At 38.3% G+C, this 20571-nt stretch overlaps 1 protein-coding gene across 2 annotated transcripts in view; it reads right to left on the minus strand.

Moving 5' to 3' along the window:
* LOC117396902 (collagen alpha-1(V) chain-like) overlaps positions 1-20571 on the minus strand; it is a 129662-nt gene that overhangs the window by 18424 nt on the left and 90667 nt on the right. For both annotated transcript variants that reach the window (XM_033995213.3, XM_033995212.3), the window contains exons 23-43: positions 20371-20424; positions 18403-18447; positions 17485-17538; positions 16759-16803; positions 16465-16518; positions 14430-14474; positions 13666-13719; positions 11502-11609; positions 11112-11165; positions 9783-9836; positions 8151-8195; positions 7528-7581; positions 7374-7418; positions 6703-6756; positions 5987-6040; positions 5438-5491; positions 3437-3544; positions 1778-1867; positions 1249-1302; positions 730-837; positions 230-337 (exon numbers count right to left, since the gene is read on the minus strand). In XM_033995213.3, the coding sequence (XP_033851104.2) occupies positions 230-337; positions 730-837; positions 1249-1302; positions 1778-1867; positions 3437-3544; positions 5438-5491; positions 5987-6040; positions 6703-6756; positions 7374-7418; positions 7528-7581; positions 8151-8195; positions 9783-9836; positions 11112-11165; positions 11502-11609; positions 13666-13719; positions 14430-14474; positions 16465-16518; positions 16759-16803; positions 17485-17538; positions 18403-18447; positions 20371-20424 (1341 nt within the window). The remainder of the gene's footprint in view (positions 1-229; positions 338-729; positions 838-1248; positions 1303-1777; positions 1868-3436; positions 3545-5437; positions 5492-5986; positions 6041-6702; positions 6757-7373; positions 7419-7527; positions 7582-8150; positions 8196-9782; positions 9837-11111; positions 11166-11501; positions 11610-13665; positions 13720-14429; positions 14475-16464; positions 16519-16758; positions 16804-17484; positions 17539-18402; positions 18448-20370; positions 20425-20571) is intronic.

Genomic DNA, 20571 nt, shown 5'->3' on the forward strand with positions numbered 1-20571 from the left:
GAGTAGGTCCACTAATTGAACTATCCATCCCTATACAAATATATAGATACATGGAGCTCTGAGGTTTCAATTACATTTACCACAATGAATCTAGCTCTAGTTCTTCCAGTACTGAATGAATGACCATTGAAGAACAGCATATTGTTGTCTGAATTGATGAAAGTCTGCCTAGTAATTATCCTGTAGGTATATCACAGGTCGCTGGCCCACTCCCCCTCCACCTCTATACCTTGTCCCCGTCTTCTCCAGGAGACCCAATAGGTCCAGCCGGGCCTGGAAGACCAACTGGTCCCTGGATACCGTCCCGACCAGCAGGGCCTTGAGGGCCTTTCTCACCCTGAAACACAAGCAAGACACATGTCATTCTCTCCATATAAAGACTGCATCATTTCACCTGGCCATTAAACCAATGCAGAGCATGTCATCTGTCTCAGCTAGATACTTTCATAAGGGATTTGACAAAGAAGAATAGAGGATTCAGAATAGTCTCCAACAGTTATCTGTAATAGAAGGGATTGGATGGAGATTTATTGACCAAATCCTTCAAATACCTTGACAGTTCGAGAACTATTAGCAATTCCAGAGAATAGTGTGCATTTTTACTTGAAGAAAGATGAAGAGGTTACAATATATTACCCTTCCGTAAATGTCCGTTTCTGAGAGTAAATTGTTTCTTTAAGTGAAGGGCATACTAGCATTCAATAATAAATAAATAAATACATTACTTACAGGTCCTCCTTTTTCCCCAGATGGTCCAGGGGGTCCCTGGGGCCCGGGTCTGCCTGGAAGTCCGATTGGACCTGCTGGGCCAGCCGGTCCCCTTTCACCTGGGGAACCCTGGGGAAACAGCCACAGGGTTAGGAACAACGTGGGGTTAGTAGGGTAGGGGGCTGCAAAAGAAACAGACTCCCCAAGGAAGTCTACACATTTTTAACAATGTTCCATGCTACTGTAAGTATACTCAGTGACATAAGACATAGGATGAAGTCAGAATACACCACCACTGAAGCTATAGCTTTAGCTGAGTGCAATGTATACCAGTGGGAATACACAACCAAGTATTGAAATATACCAATATTACCAAAGTCGTTTCTCAGATTATACAGATGTCTACAGAACTTTTTTAAAGACTTTCCAAGCATCTTTACTGTAGGCTGCTGTTCTACACTACAGTAGAGCCATAGCAAGCTGCAGAGAAAATTAATTTATATCGTTCATAAAAGATGTTGCTCAGCAGTCACTACTTACAGCAGGACCTGGTGGACCATTGGGACCCTCGTTGCCTTTCAAACCAGCTGCACCCTTTTGAAAAAAAGAAAAGGAACATTAAATACAAACATATAAAGTTCAAAATAATAATAATAATAATAATAAAATCAGCAGCTATCCTAGAAAAACTGCGTCAGGCTTTCTTGTGAATCCTATGCTCAGCTAAGCAACAAACAACACAATAATATTTTACTAGCATGTTCTAAGAATCAAGCCCCAAATAAAGCACCTCCATTTTGTTTACTTCATGGATAAATATTCAATGAACTTGTAATGTGCCTATATCAATGGAGTACGACCAGCTTATAGAAAGAGATAAGCGGTGCTATTTGTAAAACAAAGCTTTGAGGTTTCTTTAACATGGCTGAAATTTTATTAGTGTGCTACTGCACAATGTATATCTCATAAAGTGTGCATTTGTGATTTGAAAGCACTTTATTGCACAATTCTTTTAAGACAGCTGTATTTGATTTTCACCAGTACAGCAATGAATAATATTTGTACTTACTACTGGACCTGGAAGTCCTCTTTCTCCTGTGAATCCTCTCAGACCAGGAGGACCATCTTTTCCAGTTGGGCCAGCAGGACCAGGGTCACCCTGAAAATGCCAAAGCCTCATTAATATCACATGACTGACCAGGACTGAGCACCATATTGTTTGTGACCAAATAATGTGTTCATCCCTTAACTGGTTCCCAATCTCAGCAACTCCAGTAGCTTGGAATCTTCTTCCATCGGGCGATGTCATTGACCATTGGGTTCTTAAAAGCACAGCTGGCTAATTAACCTTTGGTGCTTTGCTTCTCATTGGTGGTCTCTTTCTGGTTTGTAATGGGAAACCCTCAGTGGTGGTTGATTATAATTTGGGACCTACCTAAATCGCGATTTCGCGGAAATCGTGAAATTGAGGGGTCACCGTGAAATTCACCTCTTAGGGGCCAATGCATACAACCAAGTACGGAGAGAAAAAAAAAAGAAAACTTGTTTAAATGAACTACTGCACAATGCAAGTGACGCAAACTACGTATCTTCCTTCTGCAGATAGCCCATTTTCATTCCTTCGCTGTCCCGTGTGCATTGCACTTAAGCAAAAAACAAACAAATAAAAAATGTCCACAAGTAACATTTACTAAATAAATTCTCCAAAGCAGTTAACGTTCTTGTTTACTATTCAAATGACAAAGTTTTAATCAGCCTATCAGTGCGTCTTTACTGCTTTTATGTGACCTGTACTGTGCAGGAGGGGGCGGGACAAAGTTGGTGCTGCATTGTTTTGATTTGGGTTGCTAAAATCTAGTTTTCAGCATTGGAGGTAAAATAGTAGAAATGGACGACAAAGAAAGCAAAGTATATTTCGGCTGATGATCGTTTCAAGATATTTCCCAAATAAACTACATGCAGACTGAGGTAATTGTTTTCCATATCTTAATGTGTATTTGGAGAAAATACGATCGATCGCTATTTAGCTTCAGAATCACACATTAAACAAAAGGCTACTTCAGAGGCTGCTGAACAGAACGTAAAATAAACAGCTTTCAGAAACCAAACTGGAAAGTCAGCCCAGACAAGAAGTATTCCTGTCTGCAAGTTAAATCAGTACTAAAACGATCCAGCACAGCCACCTCGCTTCAACCTGCTGTTACAGTTGGAATTTTAGACCCGAATAGCCGCGTCTTCTTTGTTTTGACTCGGTACTAATAAAATAAATTATTGGATGGGACAAATAACATGACAACGAACATGCTGCATACATTGACTTTATTAAAGTATGCCAGATGACCTTGGGTAAACGAGTTTTGGGGCTGTTTCTAATCGATTTCCACATCTGTATAACTTGGCAAAGCTTTGCCTTACACTTCCAACCAATTCAGTGGATGCAGAACGTGCAGTCTCAGTGTATGGGCAAGTCAACTGCAGGGGGATGCTGCATACTCGCCTTTAACAAATGCTAGCACTATTTTAATAAGGAAGCAAGTACCACTATTTTTAGGCTCTATAGTGTTCTGAAATACTGTCTACTTAGGTTTATTTAATGTTTAAACATGTCCGCGAAATCCTAATTTTATTCCGCAACATACCTGTGAAAATACGTAAATTTACCACGATTTAAGTAGACCCCTAATTATAATCAGCACAAGCTGATGAGCGTAGAAACTGTGTAACTTACCTTTACACCTTCTTTTCCAGCAGCTCCTGGGAGACCCTGCTCGCCAGGGGGGCCAGGGGGCCCGGGGTGTCCACGCTCTCCCATTGGTCCAGTTTCACCAGTAGGACCCTGAACAATACAATTCATAGGTACACAGGATCAGAGGCATTCTAATTATACAATGGCATTCTTCCTATACACATGGTTCGGCCTGAAATTAACCAAAGTTATAGGACAGATATAATGCAGCAGCTATAAAATATTGAGCAGTTCAGTTCTGTTGCGATGGCAATAGCGTCACTGTAATTCTTCGACCAAATTGCCTATTGTTTCATTAGCTAGGAGGAGAAAGGTAGGTTCAAAGCATTCATACAGCACTCCCTGTCAGAACCAGCTGTTCCAAAGGGGTCTTTAAAGTGTACAGCCAGTAAATTTAGCATAACTGCAAAAAAAAGCCATATAAGTCTCTAAAGCAAACGTAGATGCAAGACAGACTTGTACTCAAGTGAGTATCATGGCCAGTGTCTTTTTTGAACTACAAATGAACACAGTCATGTTACTGGGGTGAATAGAGGCGTACCTGGGCTTGGGTTTCAATTGAAAACCCATTGGACTGCTGTATTATCCAACCTTGACTGGAGGTACCGCTTGTTAGGAAGTGTTAAATGTGACTAGACAGCTAAAGCTCAGAGTTTGCTTTAAATTAAGCCCATCTAGTTGAGCGTTTTGGCTAGCTGACAAGTATAAGTTTCTGTTTGCAATTATTTCTTATTTTTTTCTTTAAAATTCTTCCTCAAGATAATATCCCATCTTCCATCTAATAAACTGCCCAGCCGGAATTACTCAGTACGCTTGGGTCTCCTATGAAGTGGTAAATCTGCTCATTAAATTCACTTATTAATAAGGAACACCAGGGATAAATAATAAAAAAGAGACAGAAAGATCCCTTTAGAGACAGTATAAAAGACAAATAAAACATTTTGGGTCCTTGTTAAAATGAATATGTTTTAGAAATCCATTTGGCTTAAATTCCATTTCCAGTATAGAAAGTGCCACATACAGCATGGCAACTGGCCGAGGTCAACATGCAAAATGCTTATCATAACGATCTACACCTTCAACTATTGGCCTTTTTTTGTTATTTATTTTTTTGGTTTCGAGCACTTTATGATGCAATGGCTGTTGTAACGAATGCAATCTGAAGCCTTGTAACAGGAAAGGCAGTCCACAAAAAAACAGCCTTTCCCAAAATGTTCCCAGTGACATCACTAAAGTGCTTTGTGGATCACTGACATGAGTGTGGGAATAAATTAATAAATGGAAGGCTTTATATATTATCAGATGAAAAGCTTTTAAAGCTTTTTGAATCGTTAATAGTTTTTACATTCTTAATATCAGGAACTGCAAAGCAGGTGGAATGTATAAAGGGCTTCTACTTGAGGTCAGGCAGAAACCTACTTACTTAAAATGGCTTCAGATCCAGACATTCCTAATCAGTATTCGGCTCCAGCTTCTCAGCAACAATAACACTTTAATGCAGTAAAGTGGGCTAAAATTGAACATTCTTTGGTACCATAGGTCAATATACTGGAGAGATTTTGTCTTAAGGCAGGTTTCAGTGCCTTCCTTAGTGCGATGACATAAAAGATGGCATTATAACGGTGACCACTTCACTTTGGTTTCCAAATCCTGATGTGCACAACCCATTGATGTTTATTCCTTGTGAACATGTACAAATTACTAATCTATGCTGTGCATGACTTTAAAGTCTTTTGTTGTGCCAGTCAAGCATGAAAATAGCTTGATTTGCAGCCATTAACACAGTTTTGTGTGGGTGGTGAAACACGTTTCATGGTACAAACCACCCGCCACCACCACAACATCCTGATAATAAAATGCCTCTCGTGAGACTATATTAGACAGAACCGGCCAAGTTTTCCTTAAAAGATACTGTTGCTGTTGTTTTTCCTGTAGAAAGTAAGTTACTAATGAGCTGTAAACAACGCTGTAAACAAGGCTTACCTGGGGTCCAACCACACCTGGGGGCCCAGGAGGACCTGTCTTGCCTTGGAAACCCTGAAGAGAAAGTCAAGGTTAGATGTCAAGAGATAAATGCAATAGGAGTTACAAGATATACAGTATAGTGATTTGCAATAGCATACCATCTCTCTGGGAATTAATATCCATTTATAGAGATACTACAATACTTCCCTTTGCATTTCTAATGAATGTAGGTATCCTAAAATAACTTTCCTTCTCATGGCATTTTTTTTTATTTTTTACGTACATTAGTACATTGCTGTCATAGTCTTTCTCTTCGCCCTGTTTATCTACAACAACATGTTTCTCTATCCAATTCTTGTTGGGCTGTATATGCAGGCACATGGACAGTGCAGAATCTCATTCTCTTTTGTGGACATTTGTATGTACTGTTATGTCACAGCAAGAAACAACTGACGTCATAACATGAGTAATAAGCTAGTTTACAAATCAGGAGGCCTTCCTTATCTAAGTCCTGTCCTGAGCATTAACAGCACACCAATGCAGTCCCGTGATCAGCACGATACTCACAGTTTCACCTCTCTGTCCAGGGTGTCCAGGAAGTCCATCTTTGCCAGCGGGACCCTGATTGAGAAAAGACAGCTTGGTCACCCAGTGGAAGGAAATACCTTCAGAATCAGTAAAAGCAGGCTCTCAGATGAATTCATTATTCCTCTCGGAAGGGAGGCCCTGAACTACATTTAAGGAGAGGACTCCAATATCTAATCTAACAGAGACACCTTCACACGTTGCTTACATCACAATACCGCTCAGGGATTATACAGCTGCTCCAAGCCATTCTCTTGAGACCTGGCATCCAGCACTGAGGGCCTGGAGTATTACTCCATATCAATTCCACATACCATCTATTTAGACCTTTTGTACTGTGTGTTTGTACAGTACGTAGTACACAGACTGATATGTGGATTACATGACATGGCTACATACTAATTGTTTGGCCAGTCAGTGTATGCATGTATGTCTGCATGTGTTGACTATGAGACCTGAAGAGGATATGCATTAGACATTATAGATAATAGACATTATTAATGCACAAGGGGGTTTAAATGCATGACCCTGGCCTCCCAAAGCCAGGACAGAAAAGATGCTCTTTGTCACATCATTGTGACATCACGCATGCTAAATAGTGGTCTTCAGGACGAGCCTATTTTAGTAGTGCTCATTTTTCAAAATGAATCCTCATGTGCATCTAAAAAGTGTTTCATTCTCAATGAGAAGATACTTACAGGTGGGCCCTTTGGTCCAGGGAATCCTGTGGGTCCCTGAGGTCCTGGTAAACCCTGAAAAACAAAAGGAAGATACCATTGCTACCAGATCACACAGCTTCATTCGTGTTGATTTGTAATACTCCTGAATCTAGCACACACTAATAATAATAATAATAATAATAATAATAATAATAATAATAATAATAATAATAATAATCTGTTTTAATTGCCAACATCTAGTTTAAGATTAAGAGAAACAGTGTAATTACTCAGTTTGAATATCAAACATTCACAACTGTATTCCTGCAGGGCCTGCAGAGCTCCAGGGAAGTGACTGTAACTAGGACACTGCAATATCTACTCTGTAGTACTGGCAATGCCCTCAGAAGGATGGTAACGTGACGGTAATTATACCCTTGGGGTATTCTACCTTATGTAGTAAAGGCCTGGTTTATCTAGTACCGGCACACAGTCTGTAACAAACATTCTACTGTAGCCAGAAGAGGTATAATGACAAATCACAGGTGTCAGTACCATAAAACAGAACATGTAGGTCACTGTGATACTGCACATCCACTGCAGAATTCAGTCGAACTGTTTCTTGCATAGCAGTGGTTATGCAGTATATAATAATAATAATAATAATAATAATAATAATAATAATAATAATAATAACAAATGGACCATACCCTTTCGCCAGGAGGACCAGCTGGACCATCACTCCCTGAGTTGCCCTGTGGAGATGAATCAGAAGCCATTCAGTTAAAAAGCAATGCAAGTACTCTCATCTAATTAAGAAAGACAGGCTTCTGATTGAGAATAGCAGTGTTTAGTGAAACACACCTTGGACCCTGGCTTTCCAGTGGGACCCCTTGGACCTCTCTCTCCACGAGGACCCTTGAAGGAAATGAAACCCAGGAAGAGTACATTATTGCATTATTTAACACTCTGTATCTTCACATTGCTCTCCCTGCACTTGAGTGAAAAGCTGTTGTGCAAGCTGATTGAAATAACACACACTGCAACTACAGGGCACTGCTTCTGTTTTAGAATGAGCTTCATGATGTTTGCTAAGCACAAGCTCCATCCCAATGTTCTCTTAAACAGAAAGATTTTTAGATGTTGCTAATTCTTTGAGAACTGTTTCATATATGCAGTAAAGGAACCTTTTAATACAGTCAAAATACTTTGGTATAGGCTTTGATTCCAACTGGAATTCATAAGCAATTACTGAATTACTGATGTTCAGAACATGAGGGGCCTTTTTTGCTTGTGTAGTTGATCGCTGTTTAGTTGCAATACTCAGTGATTCACAAGGGGAGTCACTGATCTAGATAACAGTAAACAAAAGGGGAGATGTATTTTTGATGTAATGATAATGTGAGGACTAAACTAAAAAAAAAAAAATCTCTCTCAAATAACAAATCCTGACACCAGAACCTAGACGGACTAAAAAGGATACGTACCGTTGGTCCTCGCTGCCCCCTTGGACCGGGTTTGCCTGCTGTTCCCTAAAAAAAATAATGAAAAGCTGTTACGATTCAAGTACAGTAGACATGGCACCAATGCACAGTACACTCTGTGTACCAGTGGTCTTTAGCTTTCAGGTGACTTCATTGGGAGGGATGCTACAAACACAACACACCAGACAGCTGGCAAAGGAGGCTTCAGATGTGGAGGACCAAGGGACTGCCTGAGAAAACAAACCACTGGCAGCTGTTGGGACAACCGAGTAGCAAAGCTGGTCCTCTTGCCGTTACTTCATAGGATAAGACGTATTAGTCATCAAAAGTAAAAACAAGCTGGGTTATTGACTTAACAAAACATGTACAATGGACGTCATTGTAAACCAGGTGACTACATGGGCCTGGCTCAAAAATCCAGGCCGTTTTTCTTTCTTATTTTCTTTATGAGGACAACATGAGTCATTTCTACCAGCAAAAGTATGTGTAATATATATATATATATATATATATATATATATATATTTTTTTTTTTTTTATATTAATTCAAATGCATTGGGCTTACCATAGTGTAATACTAAAACAACTGGATGCATAACCTGATATTTATGCATTATACTAGCTGTTGAAGAGTTTAGGACGATTGAATCAGTATTTGGCAATTGAGAAATTTAGATCTACTACAGTATATGATCCAGGCCAAGCCCTTAATAGACTATTTACTGTAGTTATTTTAATAAACTATTTTCAAGTGGACACTTTAAACAAAGCTTTAATGCATTTCGATCTACATGCTGAAGACATGGATAAGAGCATTGCTTTCTCCAATTAAAAGAAAAGTGAATTAGTGTAAAGAAGGCAGACTTCTATGGATCTTTAACAGTGCAGTATGGGCTCTGAATGACAAAACCCCTTTTATCGGTTGTGAAATCAATAAACAAATTACCACTGCTTGAGGCAGGCCTGGAATTCTAAACATGACAACCATTTCAAACGCAATGGGCTGAGACGTAATCCTCTTGGTCTGCTGTCTTTGACAATGCATTATTTGTGCAGGCTTAAAAAGAAAAAGTGCCTGGGCTTTATCTTAGTTTACATTTATCTACGGGCTCCGATAAATCACCAGTTAGTACAAAATCAAAGGATATATTTAAAAAAACAATTCTATTGTGTTTTAATGGCCAGTGTTTTTAAAAAGATTAGATTAAAAGATACAAAGATGACATGGCTCAGTCCTTACAGAAAGTACCATGTACTGGAAGCTGCTATAAACTGTAAATAAGATGCTTTGCAGATTATTTCAAGCATCAAATCTTATCAAGCATTTTAAAATGCAGCCTTCAAAATTAAATTCAATTAAATTCATAATGTATAATATTAATATGCCCACAAATGCTTGTTATTTCATAAATCCTTTTACATAAATCTAATCCTAATATTTCTGAATACAATACAATTCAGTATCTGATCTGATTACACTGAAAGAGGCACATCTCTTTGTTCCAGAATGATCGGCTTTGCTAACCATCAATCAGAGAGTGCAGGCAAAACAGTAAAGAATGGGGTGAGTGTCGTGGCTCAGCACATGTAATGCTGTTAGATTCTTCTCGTGGGTTCACACTCTACAGTACGTACCCTTGCTCCTTTTTCTCCGTTGGCTCCTGGAAAACCTTGAAAACCCTGAGACCCCTGAAAAACAGAAACACAAGAGCTCAGTCAATATAGCAGCTCGCCTATTACCAACCTTCGCATGGCCAGCTATTGTTATGAAAATGAAATATATGTATACTATATTGACCCTGAGCAAGTCACTTCACCTCCTTGTGCTCCGTCTTTCAGGTGAGGCGTAATTGTAAGTGACTCTGCAGCTGATGCATAGTTCACACACCCTAGTCTCTGTAAGTCGCCTTGGATAAAGGCGTCTGCTAAATAAACAAATAATAATAATAATAATATTAACCTCAATATATTATCATATATTTCATAATGTATGGGTTTGAATACATTTAATATATTCACCATACACAAATTATTGCTGTTGTTCTGCTCTAGAACGCTGTTTATTCACAAACAGCTCATCAAATCAAAACATCCACTCCAGCTCTACTGACTGCAGGAGCGTGCCACTCCCCCACTCCTGCAGTGCTCACCACTGCTGACGGTGACATCACATAAATCCAGGAAGAACACTCAATAACACACAACACTTCCCAATAAAAAACACTCGCTATAATGACAACAATAAACAATAACAATACCACAATAATTAACAGCAATCTAACAGACAATAGACATTTTCCCCATAACCCAGCGTCCTTTGCGCTACCATATGAAAATCAGATATTTGCTGCTGTTACTGATAGCTGTTTTTGTTTTCATCATATATTTTAATCTATCAGCCAAGAAGAACATGCACAGGGAATTAAGACATATGAATTGGGATAAGACATAAAACCGAGGTCCTATTGTAAGTGACTCTGCAGCAGCAGTTGCTGTTGCAAAGTTCACCCCCTAGTCTTTGTACGTCGCTTTAAATAAAAGTGTCTGCTAAATGACTAATTAATAATAATAATAAATCAAAAGTAAGAAATCTAATTCTTTTTCTACGATGTCTACCCTCTTTCCATTTCAACGCTGCTCTCTAGGTCTGGCAGGACAATGTGTAAAATATATTCATAAAATACAAAAGTATAAATGGTCTTAATGTTAAAGTATAATCTAGATTTTTTTAAATCATGTCACTGAAGAAATAACATTTTGTATTGTGTCTCTTTATATATCATATATATACACACAATATAAAATGTCTGTTTCTGTGTGATATTGCTTATATTTAAAATATCTTTCAACAATTGTTTCAGCTCATTGATATATTTTGAGATGAGTATTAAAAAAGTCAGGTAATATATTTTATATAGTTTTCAATATATTTGAAGAAATGAGTGTCATAGATAAACTCCATACCTTTGGACCTTGTCTTCCGGGATATCCAGGTAACCCTGGAACACCAAGCTTGCCCTGGAAAACAAAAAGAAAATTACCTTTATTATATAATATAATATAATATAATATAATATAATATAATATAATATAATATAATATATTTGCAAATGGTATTAACTACTGTACCTCACATTCTGATATCAATATAGGTCAACTACTGGTTAACTGTTCATTCACTTTTGTTTTAACAAACAAGATTGGTTCTCATAAACAAAAATTTGTATCGTATAGATAAAGCACAGACCGCCAAATTAACCCACCATGTAACTTATAATCAAATACTGTCCACATACAGTACAGATAAGCAGAGTTATATGGTGGCTCAGTACAATTGTCCAACTAAAGCCTCACCTTTTCTCCAGAGGGACCAAGTGGACCTGAATCACCTGGCAGACCAGACCTTCCCTTTGGACCTTCAGGTCCATCTTCTCCTCTGGGACCAGAAGGCCCAAGCTCGCCCTTGGGAGAAGAGACACATACCAAGATTGCTTTAGTGCCAAAAGTACATCTACCAGAAAACAAATGCATGCTAGATATTAGGTTTCTTTAATGCAAATGCAATGGGCTTTGAATGCTGTAACAATACAAACATGATCTAATGTTACGGATTAGACTAGCTAATGAAGCGGTTAAGAGGACTGGAGCTGAATTTGATTTAGGCTGATTTGGTAATTGAGAGATTCTGATCCGCTACAGTATAAGTTCTATTCCAAGTCTTTTACACTCAGTATTTACTTCTTAAAGAATTTACAGTATTACTTTTTAAGATGTTTTTTCTGGGACATTAGTTGTATGCTGGGATTCCTTCCTGCAGATTCAACATGTGCTTCTTGCCTGCTCTATTGTAGAAAGATTTGGCAATGCATTTAGATTTCTTTTCTGGGGTTTCGTAATAATTCTTGTCTGAGACTCCTCAGGCCCTATTTTGAAGCAAGCGCAAAGGCAAAGGTGAATTTTTGAAAAGGAATAAAACTGTAACGATCATAAACTAGCAACTTAGTTGCAGGAAGGAGTACTTTATTCCTCTCCGAAAATGTGCCTTTGCTTTTGTGTACTTCAAAATAAAGCTTGGAGTAAACTAAGATTCAGGATTTACAGTAAATAACAGAAACATGCAGGACTCCCAGGGCCTAATTACAGACCCCTTTTTCATAAAATGTTTGTTAACCCTTGGTTTTAGTGCTCTGAGTAACTGAGTCTACAGGATTCTGATAAAGCGTTCTACAAATTGTATTTTCATCCTGCATTGCTGGTATCTTGCTGCACGGCTTGTCAAATGAGCTTCTCCCAATCAAGACTTTTCTACCTCAGTCAGAAACCAGCGCACAGCTCATAAACGAAGCTTGGACTGTTTCATTGCCATTTAATTTAATGTAGTAACAGGATTGCTTTCTTGCCATTTCGTAGACGCTGGATCCCCGTACAGTATTTACAGCCTGCTAACGAACGCTTACAGCCAACAATGAAATAGTCCAGAGGCTTTGTGACTGGCCAAATAAAGAAATGGGCATTCAGAACGCTACAGTAAATAAGAGCAATGCAGGGATCAATACTGGCATCCATCTCTGCCAAGGTTAATGTTCTTGGGTTTTATGACTTTTTCCACATCCAAAGTCAAGTTTTTATCGATAACACTGCTGTCTTGCAGCTCAGCCATAACATACGTCTTCAATATTTTTTAATAGGATTTCGATTTAAAACATGTTTCCTGTATTACTGAAGTAGCAGCCAAGAGCAATATTGATTTTAACATTTACCAGAAGCTAGTAAATGTCAGTAAAGCGCATGTGTAATGCTGCTTTACTTATTTATTAGTTGCTGCATCTTCTTTTGTTTACTGTGTTCCTGTTCCTACAAATCTCCTCAACAGGTATTGTATTAGCAGTGAATGCAACAACGGAACACATTGAAATACAGAAATTATTTTGAATTTTCAGCTAAAACGAGGCATACAGCCATATCATCTTAGGGGATAATAAAAGTGAATTTCTGTTGAAAGAATTAAGATGAGCAAAGTAATGCGAGACTGCTGTGTGAAACTTGAATAGAGAGCCTCAGGGTACGGAGAATTGTGGTTCAAGGGTTGTGGGTGCAGAGGAAGCTTATTTACATAAAGAAAGCTGAGGCATTTATCATTTAGGTGATGTTATTGAGCAATGATAAAATTAGAGTCATTCATTTAAAAATAATAAAACTTAACACATACATTTTTGGGGGTATTATAGATTAAAATCTACTTTTTATGCAAAAAATTAGGCTACAGGGTTTTATTTATACATTTTATAGGTCTAGTCCCTCCTCCTCAATCCGTTTGAAGCTCAGTTTGTCAGTTAGGTGGAGTTGGAAAAGGAGTTGATGGGTTAGATTTGAATAATAAATCCAACTCAGGATGCTCTTCTTCATTGATCTTGCCTAGGCCTTAATCGTACTCCCTATGAGGTTTCTGATTGGCTGACGGCCTTTACTTGTATTATAATACAATATCATTATATCTGCAAGATTTCAGAATACTTACTCGGTCACCCTTCAACCCCATGTCACCCTTGAATCCTGGAAATCCATCTTCTCCCTGGCAACAATACAAGAAGACATTAGGTCACCAGCCAGAAACAACAACATTACCACCCTACTCCTGTTGGGTTATAAATGCTATATGCTCACTACATAAGGACATATTTAATAGAGTCGGCAGAAGGAACAGTGAATGTCTAATTAATTGTTACATGGAATAAATTTGGCTAATAAAGCTAGTTGCAGACTGTTGCCTTGGAAACGTTAACTCGTGGAGAGATGCCAATGGCAGGCTGCTTTCTCTCGCAGGTTTACAACTTTTCTTGAGTGCTACCAATAAAAAGGGGGAAAAAATAGAAATATAGAAAAGAAAGGCTTATGTGCAGCTCAGGCAAATGCCACTCTAGAATGATGTGTTGGTTCCCTTTTTGTAAAAATCATTTCCGGTTGTGTTACTTAGCAGGTTACCAGCAAAAAACACCTGAAGAGCAAGTCCATTCTGCCCATATTTAAACAATTCAACCCATAGAAGGCAATGGAGCTTTTCTACTTCTAATCAGGGGTTTATTGCAAGCAGAAACCGGTGAACAGTCTCTTTAATGCTATGCAAAACACTGAAATCTTGAAATTACAGAATTTTTTTTTTTTAAAGCTTGCCATTTCATGATTTGTGGATGACAGAGAGGTTTCCCGTTGCAATGCTAATCTGACCCTGCTGCTCTTCTGGCCCTGTAATACTCTGCATCTAGTCCAGTACGTTTCACTCACCTTATCACCTTTGTGACCCATTAATCCACGGACACCATCAGCACCCTAAAAACAAAACAAACAAAAATAGATATAAAATGCGAATCATTCGCTGTTGAGATACCGTATACATACAGACAATCCGAATTCCTTTGGAAGTGTTTCAGTTAAGGTCAATGCAGACACCTTTAACCTTTAACTAAAAGTTTAATGAACTAGACCTAAGGGCCTCCTTGTATACAGCATGTGCTATTCGTGGTGTCTGCATTAGATACCTGAATATTCTGACACATGCCCAAGCTGAATACAATAATCTAGTACAGCAGTTCTCTGCCCTCTTGTGGTAGAATAGTGGAATTGCACCTAGTTCAGTGAGCATGAATAGCAGTTTCTGAAGGCATTGCATTTGAATGAAAAATTAGACAAATAGTAAGTGCTGAAAGGTGAGGTGTGTTAAATTAAATAATAATAAGGGCTGCTTAATGATGATCGTTCCATTTTCCTCGTTGTGCTAAATTGTATTTGAAGTCACAGCCGGGAGTTAATTGAACTGCACTAGCAGGTAGGAATGGAGGATGAGAATAAGAAGGTGCCTTTTTAATTAAAGGATGCAATGCCAGCTCTTTAAAGTTGAACTAGAATGAACTTGACACTCATTTATATCAAGACTTGCTTACGTCATACATCAAATTACACATCGCGAAGGGGCAATGACAAGAACAAGGTCCAATACACCATTAGCACAAGATTCGACGTGACAATCCTGACAATGTCTTTAACGGTTTCATCTCAATGGGATAAGTGGATGGTGGCGGACAATAAAGCAATTTGAAATTAGACAAATACGTGGGTCTCCAACACAGCTAACAGAGCACTGGGGTGGTAAACCTGTGGTCAGTGATCAGTCAAGTTAGCTGTTTCTTTTCACTAAAATCTATTTTTAACTCAGTAAAGACAAATACAATGAAAATTACAAAAATAAAAAACTGTCGATTGTATCCTAGTTTAGTGTCCCTGTTAACTGAAACCACTCATCTCATTCATGACAACCTGATTCTTAGACTTGTGCAGGATCTTATGCAATTACTGGGAGCGACAGTATGAAAACCCTTGTAATTGCCACAAAAAAAAATAGGAAAAAGAAAAAGAAAGAAAAATAATAATAATAATAATACACCCTATAATAAAACCAATTTGATCCAAGAATTACCGAATTCCCTGTTCACTTCAAGGCCACGCAGTGAACAAAGCAACATTGTGATACAGATTTGCCTGCAATTCCAGTTACTGTACAGTGCACTGGCCTCATTAGCTAGTTGGCCCATGTTCCCAGCTTTGATGTAAACTCTGATGTTTAAGCCGTGAAACTAAACTCAGCTGTCATGACTGTCAGCTCCCCCAGTCTCCAAGTAATAGAGCCAGGACCTGCAGATCATGATGGCTGGTGGACATAAAAATATATACTGCTCCTGCTGTTACACATATGCCATAGTGAACTTAGTAGATAACAATATGATAATATTACATAGATTTATAGATAGAGATATACAAAGACAAAGGAGCAGACATTTCGGATCAATACATACTGTGAATACATGTTGGTGTCGGTCACATGAAGGTAATTTAAAAGATAGAACTGCTATATTACAGTTAAAGAAAGCAATGCAAACCGTAAAAACCAATCAACACCTCTTGTCTGGAAAAGTTTGCACTGTCATTATAAGTGGAAGAATCGCTGAAGGTGTTTACTTGTAACAGAAAATACTCTTTCAGACATGGATTATCCACAGCAGACCAAAAATATTGTACATGCCGACAGATAGACAGACAGACAGACAGACAGACAGACAGAGAGGCAGACAGACAGACAGACATTTCAACACAACAGATTAAATGGTTTAGCAGTTTACAGACGACAGACTAAAAGATACACTCAGAATATTTAAATAACTACTATCATTTCCCTGTGAATGGTTTTTCCACAATCCCACTTTTCCTCATCCTAAACTGTAAAAAGGTTTTACCAAAAATGAACTGGATTTAAAGGCTGTCTTACCTTGACTCCTCTGGGTCCTGGATAGCCAAGCGGGCCTTGTGGACCAGCTGGCCCCTAAAAAAGACAAGCAAGATTTTAAAAATCAATGCATCACTTTGAATAATATTTCTGTCGGACTAATGAAATCTCTACCTACTTGCATTTTTCATTGTGTGAGGTGGTAGTTTATTTTGTGAAGAATCAAAAGTTAACTGCAGTTAGTTATTCGCTAGCATGTAAGCTCTGAAATATAGTAGCAGGTACACTGCTAATCTAAATGAGAATGCAATACAATGAGAATAAGGAATAACTCACTGGGTGTCCCTTCTCTCCAGCAGGGCCTTCTTTGCCTGGGTGACCCTGTGAACAAGAAAGATCAAATGTTATTTCAGCACAACATACTGTACACCCCTCTGTGTATCTAGCTGTGAAGGGAGCTACTAATGGCGCTTTCCTCTGGCTTGTGACTGCAACACAAAGAGCTAGGACCTCATCATGAACATCACAGAATATTATATTAGCTTTGGTTTAGCCCTTTAAAGGATACATGTGACAGTATTAACATAATAAACCACTAGGAATAGAGGAAGTGAGGTCACTCAGTTCTACGTCACGTGTTAAAGATGCCAAGTGCAACAGAACAGCATCAGCACACACTATCTGAACTCAATCACTCATATACAGAAAGATTACAGCGTGTGAAATGGTATAGATTCACTACCAATTGATATTCAGCCTTTTCCATTACAAGATAGTAAGAAAGCCCTTACATAAAGGCTTTGAAATATCCATAAGAAACAAAATGGGTTTGACTGCCTCTGCATTTTCCAATGAGTTGGCCTGATAGTCATCACAAGCAACTTTGATATCAACACTGGCCACCGTAGTGCAGAACTGCGCGCATCGACTCAACATCCTCCTGTCCTATTTAATGACTTAGGGATGGGTCTTCAATGCTGTCTTTCATTTTTAAATGTCACTGCATTCAGCTACTGTATGTGCAGGATTTCAAATCTGTATGCGTGAATTGCATTTGCTTACCGGAGGACCATCTGCTCCAGGCATACCGGGCAGACCTGGCTTGCCTAAAGGACCCTGAAAAGAAGCAGAGAACAACCATCAGGAAAAAATCTAACAAAATGAGCCAAGCTTGCATTAATCACAGCCCCGTGGTTAGATCAGCTTCCTTTGCAATGGGAGGTTTGAGCCGTCCATTCCTGGACAGAGTTGACTCATCTACACTCAATACCATCAAGGGCAGGCCAGCTGCTAGTCTGGAGGGTGGGAGGAAATAGACTAGCATTGAGAGAACAGAGTGCCTTAGTGGAGAGAGGGGATCAGCTTACTGTTTGAGCCGTTTTAAACTCAGGACGCAGTTCAGCCTAGAGCTGTAGCTGCTGCCGAATCCCAACTCTTCCAAAAGGTTCATGGAAAGGAAAGGAATCCATGCGCTCCTCAGTGCCATGGTATTGGAAAGCGCACAAAAATTACTGCTATTGTCACTGAGATTGTATTGTAAATAGATATGGCTTCAGTGAAGCATGAATAGTATCAAGAATAATCCTCTTGTTATATAGGCTTTTAGATTGTGATTGGTGAGTACTTCAGCTACTGCAAATAACAGCCAGAGTAAATTATCAACTCCCAGTGAGACCAGTGCAAATACTAAGGAAACCGCTTTGTAAGTACTCAATAAGTATTATGGAATACATTGAATCTATATATGACTGTTCACTTCAATTTCAAATTAGAAAATTAAAACAAAACCCGAAGAAAATTAATTAAATAGGTTTAATACACAAGACTGCTGGGCTGCTGTTTTGAACAGTGTTACCTTTCCTACAATATAGGTAAAATGAAATCATCTGAACAGGACTACTAGTAAGTTTGACTGTGTGAAAATATTCCTGCCTAGTTAAGACAAAGCGTGGTGCTTTTTTCCAGTGATTTTAGACTTACTTTGTCTCCTGGTGGGCCAATTGGACCCTGGGGACCGGCAAGACCCTGTTAAAAGAAGACGAAATAATAATTATTATTTTTATGTGGCAGTTTTATTCACTAACCCACAAAGTAAAACGTGTAGGAACAGCAATAGTCTAATAAAAATACAGAAAAACACACTATAATATACTCAATATAGCTGCTATAGTAAACTATAATGTGTTTGCTACTATATATGCATATTCACTGAAATATTTACTCTAGGTTTAGAAATAAATAACTATTATAACTTTAAAAACAGAATACTGATATGCTGGGTGCACAGAATTGTATTCAAGTGTGCCGATAAATGTGGATTTTACTGGGGTGGCACGCTCTCTTAGTCCAAGTGGAACTAAAACCAGGATATTTCGTTCTATATAGCCTGCTGGTATTGACTTGCTAATGCCTTCCCCTAGCTGAAGCATGTCGCTTAGTGAAAGCACCAATTAAAATTAATTCAAAATAGCAACTACACAGCCAGTTCCTTGGGAGTGACAAATGCAAAGTAGTATAAATCATTTTTTTAAATAACATCTTAATCCAACTGGGGCTGCAATATGAGAAACCTGGTAATGCCAGCTAGCACATATTTTATATGGAATTAAAATGTGTAAAATAGTGAGTCAGAGCTAGAATAAATTCACATGGCACAGACCTCCTGTTATTTTTTTTTTAGGAAGAATTCAATACTGGGAAATAATGTCTTTGTTACTTACTGTACACACTATTTTGAACTTATTTTGAAATCTTAATAAAAACAATAAAAAACATACATCTTTCTTCTCATTTTTTGCCATACAAAGATCTCAAGAGACACCCTACAGTACAGTGAAAGTGCTTGTTGTTACAATGTTGGCACAGGGCTTTGAGAGGACCTGGTCTTGAAAGATAGTGTGTGTGATCAAAGACACATATGTGAAAGGCATGGTAAGTATCTGTTTTTCTTTTTCTTTTCACATTAATAAGAAATAAGTAAGATAACAGGTATAGTGCTGTGTGCAGCAAAAGCAGTCTCAGGTGGCAGATTAATCTGAATTCAGCTTAAGTTAAAATAAAGAACACAAAGGGACTTGTTAGGCAGTTACATTGTTCATTAGGTCAGATGTTTTTCAAAGCCTTAGTTACGACCCCTTTAAGTTTTATAACTAATCGAACTTGGCATTGCAAGATCCAATCTACATAATAAGAAACAGATACTTAACAACTGTGTATGGGTGCAGTTCGGAACACATCAAATGAGTCAAGGGACTCTCTGGGATTCATTTGTCACATCTGTCTGAATGCACATTAGTTTTGCAAAGAGAACTCAATCAGTACTCTAATACTGTGACTTTGTTTTAAGTCCCATGGATTGTAAATGTGACTTCAGGAAAGACTTTTATGACACAGCATCACAATTTATAGGGACATACTGGGATGGGTAACTATACAGCAGGGATGAACTATTGATCACTCATCACCATAAAATCAATTACCAAACTGCTGGTAATAATGAATTTGTTAATACCCCACACGGGAATAACTAAAAGGACTATCGTTTGTTTGGTTAATCAGGGAAGAGGTCCTGTTTTCTGGCAGGTTTCCTGACCTAAAAAAAACCTAATTTTAAGTCAATGAAAAGACTGAACATGCTTTTTATGTACTGTAACAATATTATCTGGCAGTGATCTAGGTGTTTTTTTTCTGCCCATTGAGTTATAATCAGATTAAACACATGGAATTATCTATGTCTTAATCAATCCTAGTAATTCCAGGCAATCAATGAAATACTGGTGTTTGTGCAAATGCACTGGTTTAAACTGTTACAAGGTAAACTCACCCATCAAATTACTTTTTCAAGCCATTGACATACACAAATGTGATACCGCTGTTTAATACAGACAGAGTTTTAAACCCCCAGCTGAATTGTTCATCTGACAAATCTCTGGATCCTGAAATGTTTACCTGAGCTCCAGGGTTGCCTTGCTGTCCTGGTGGGCCTGGCTCTCCTTGAGGACCCTGAAAAGGCAATTACAATCTCATTTAATTATACCTCTGTGAAGTGTGAACTTCGTGTGATAAAGGAACATTTGCTTACATTCCATTATTGATGCTGCACAGCGTTTGCACAACTGACACCATTGAGTGACGCATAGTTAAGAATGG

This window comes from Acipenser ruthenus, chromosome 31, assembly GCF_902713425.1.
Source record: "Acipenser ruthenus chromosome 31, fAciRut3.2 maternal haplotype, whole genome shotgun sequence".
NCBI lineage: Eukaryota > Metazoa > Chordata > Actinopteri > Acipenseriformes > Acipenseridae > Acipenser > Acipenser ruthenus.